Source organism: Corvus brachyrhynchos, unplaced genomic scaffold, assembly GCF_000691975.1.
Source record: "Corvus brachyrhynchos isolate BGI_N302 unplaced genomic scaffold, ASM69197v1 scaffold443, whole genome shotgun sequence".
Lineage (NCBI taxonomy): Eukaryota > Metazoa > Chordata > Aves > Passeriformes > Corvidae > Corvus > Corvus brachyrhynchos.
In genome coordinates, this window is record NW_008237220.1 from 121815 (window position 1) to 125239 (window position 3425).

At 54.0% G+C, this 3425-nt stretch overlaps 1 protein-coding gene across 2 annotated transcripts in view; it reads right to left on the minus strand.

The window, feature by feature from the left end:
• PRPF3 (pre-mRNA processing factor 3) overlaps positions 1 to 3425 on the minus strand; it is a 7763-nt gene that overhangs the window by 2414 nt on the left and 1924 nt on the right. The window contains exons 2-7 of one of the 2 annotated variants that reach the window (XM_017728879.1): positions 2919 to 3012; positions 1950 to 2096; positions 1751 to 1834; positions 1423 to 1643; positions 811 to 1117; positions 27 to 193 (exon numbers count right to left, since the gene is read on the minus strand). In XM_017728879.1, the coding sequence (XP_017584368.1) occupies positions 27 to 193; positions 811 to 1117; positions 1423 to 1643; positions 1751 to 1834; positions 1950 to 1967 (797 nt within the window). In that variant the 5' untranslated portion in view covers positions 1968 to 2096; positions 2919 to 3012. The remainder of the gene's footprint in view (positions 1 to 26; positions 194 to 810; positions 1118 to 1422; positions 1644 to 1750; positions 1835 to 1949; positions 2097 to 2918; positions 3013 to 3425) is intronic. The other variant, XM_008629617.2, reaches the window with a different exon arrangement.

Below are 3425 nucleotides of genomic sequence, written 5' to 3' on the forward strand. Positions count from 1 at the left end.
AACCACCAGCACCTGGAAATACTCACAAATCCAGGCCGTTGGGGATGATGTAGGAGTCCCACCACTCGATCTCTGGGATCTCCCCCTCCTTCAGCTCCTTCTTAGGGGTGATCAGAGCCAACTTGGTGGAAGTGTGAATCCCAGTTTTCCTGGCAGCCTGGGAGATCTCTGCCTGCAGCTTTTCTAGCTGAGCCTGAGAATGAGGCGGAAGATGGAACAGAAAGGTCATTCCAAAACAGCAGAACCTCTGTGAAAAGCTGAACACGGATCACCTGCTGAATTATCTGGGTCCTTAAACAACCTGAAGCAGACTGCGAGAGGAACCACACAGCACGTGATGGTGAAGGGAAGCTCCCAAGCCTGCCAAAACTCTGCTCTTACTCCTGAGTCCTTCAGGACCATGGAACTTTCCCAAAGGAACATCTCCCTCTAAGGACTGTATCCCTGGACTTTTGCCTCTCCCCTTCTCCCCAACAACCTGGAGCATTTTAACAAAATTCCTTTTAAATCTCCACTTCCGGGTTGATCCCTCACCCAGAGAGGGATCTGTTCTCTTGGGAACTTCCAATGTTTTGTCAAAAGAAGGAGATTTTGCCTTTCAACAGGTGAAGACAGTGGTGACAAAAGCCTTTACACACACAAGCCCTGACTTGGGCACCCTCCCCACAAGAAGGGGGTTTTTAAGGAAAAGTTTCAGGTGACTTTACTGGAAAACTTCTGAATCAAAGCCAGCCCAGGTCCCTTCCCAGCCCAGGAGAGGAGAATCCCCTCCCAGCCTTGCTCTCATTAGCAGGACGAGACCTCTGATACCTTCGTTCGCAACCTCTGGGCAATTTTCTCAAATTTGCCTTTTTCATGGAACTTAAAGGTGCGTTTCTGCCGCTGGGCTGGGGTTATGGAGACCCGGGGGTCAAAGTACGTGTTTGACTCCATGTCTTCCGAGGGCTTTTCCTTAAGCTGCTGTTTGAACTGCTCTCTCTTCACCGCTCGGATGTTGGCCTTTAGGGTCGGCATGCGGTGAGTCAGCTCGATCTCCTTCCCGGTCGCATCCACCGTCCGGCCCTGCTCATCCAGGATCAGCGGCGTCGGCTTGGTCTGATCCTTCAGCTCCACTTTCCTGGGGGGCAGGACAAGATATGTTGCATTCAAATGTGAATACAGCACTGATTCAAAGGAAATTTGAGTTTATTTCCACAGTTTCCATATTTTTACAGCCCATCTGTACTGCCAGAAGGGACTCCAACCTTGCGTGCACAAGCTGGGAATCTTGGCCAAGGGAGGAGGAACCTCCATTTCACCTCCTTAATATAAAATTGGTTCCTTCAGCAGCGGTTAAAGCATTGCTGGGGACCCAACAGCACCAGAGAAACCCTTGGCCAGCCCCTGCCCGGCGTTCCGGCGTCCGCCCCATCGGGTACTCACGGCGGCGCGATGCCCATGGCGTGCAGGTTGGCCAGCCCCACCATGTTGGCGTTGCCGATGAGCCCTGGTTTCAGGGCCAGCTGAGCCTGGATCCGGGCCTGCAGCTCCGCAGCTTTCCTGGCCTTCTCGATGGCATCGTTCATGAACGTGGCTGCCTGCGAGGGCTGGATCGTGTTGCCGATGGGGAGCCGTTCCGATTGGGACGAAGAAGAAATTTTGGGCTGTTGACAGAGAAGGAAGTTTTGTTCCAGCACACCCAGGCCAACGTATCACAGCTGAAACAAGGACCAGGGACATACGGGATTTGCCCAAGGCCTCCAGCAGGTACCTGTGGTGTCGGAGGACTGATGAAACTCAGCTGCTTTTTCCTCTCTTCAATCTGCCGGGTGGCTGCCTCCATCATCTGTTTGATCTGTGGGAAAGCAGACAGTGAGTTTTTCTTTGCCATTGGGATATGATTCCTCCGTTTGGGATACAAGTTAGGATAAACTCTACACCGTGTTGGGACAGGGCCCAGCTAGACTGACCTGGAGCTTAGTCAGCATCCCTGGGCTCTCCGACGGCGGGCCTGGAATGACTTCAGGCTCATCCTCAACCTCCTCGAACCGGGGGATGCGCCGCTTCTTGACGCCAGAGGATTCCTTGGACACCTCCGAGTCATCACCAAACACATCCTGATGTAAAGAAAGAGAAGAAAGCTGTGGTTAGAATGGAGCATTCTCCTCCCAGAGCACGATTTGAGACAAGAAACCAGCAGCATGTCTCAGCTCCGGCTCCGTTCAGCAGAATTCCGGGGCAGCACGTGCAGGCTGAGCCCACGCTGAGCCTGGGCCCTGGTCCTCCACCAGAGAAACACCAATGACGTCCATGCAAGAACGTGAAGGGCAGGAGACATCGCAGGGATGCGCCTGCGCAACGGCCGCCACCGCTCCCTCGGGTGCTCAGAGCGGGGGACTGGCACTGGGGAGATTTCAGGTCTCAGCAACATGGAAAGATGGAAAAAGCCTGCCCGGATTTAAGGTCTCAGCGACATAGAAAGATAGAAAAAGCCTGCCCAGAGCTGACCTGACTGGGATAAAAACATTTCCACGTCTTCCACCAACTTCAGAGGGTTTGGTGAAGGAATCTGCGCTGTCCTACCATGCAGCCCTCCCAGAAGGAGGATGCAGCCCTGGAGCCGGGGAGGATTGGGACACCTGCAGCATTCCCTCACACTCCAGCCCAGACCCAAGGCCAGAGCCACTCCAGAGAAGCACAGCTCAGAGAGCACATGGAGCAACAAGCCTGCTGATGGGCTTTTAGCAGCATCAGGTCACCAAACAAAAGGCACGGTACGTTTTCCACAGAGCTCTGGTCAGGCCCAGCCCAGCACGTGTGGCTGCGGCCGTGGATTCCATCGTCAGTGCCTGGTTTGTGCATGGAAACCTGGATCTGTCCGTGTGGTGGGTACTGTAGTGTGTGTGTCAAGGTGTTATTTGAAAAGAAAATATACACACCGGTTGTAAGCGTTAGTTGCAATCCCTTCTTCACTACAACGGTTCATATCCTACAAGGACACTTCCTCAGCCACACAGGTACTTCTTGGAAAACCTACAAGTTCAAGAGAAAGGACTTGCCCATAGTATAAAGTGTGGAAACTTTGCGTTCAGTTCCTGACCTTCCCAAGCCATGACCTACCCCAGAGCGAACCGAGGAGCGGGAAGCGGCACGGCAAGTGGCGCTGGGAACCATCACTGCCCGACGCTATGGGATCTACGTGTGCCAGGACAAATTCCTCTCCACAGCCTGCGCTGGGGCAGGGTCAGTCAGTCTGCAAGTGCTGCCATGACCTGACCACCTCAGAGACCGGTCTGTGCTCCTGCAGGGTCTGGACAGACCCAGAGCGTGATGGAGAAGTTCCAAGAAATGTGATTCCAGAGAGAAGAGTGAGGATTTGGCAGGAGGGACACCCCTCTCCACGCCAGGAGCCAAGACAAGAAGGATCAGCTTCTGCTGCTGCCGCC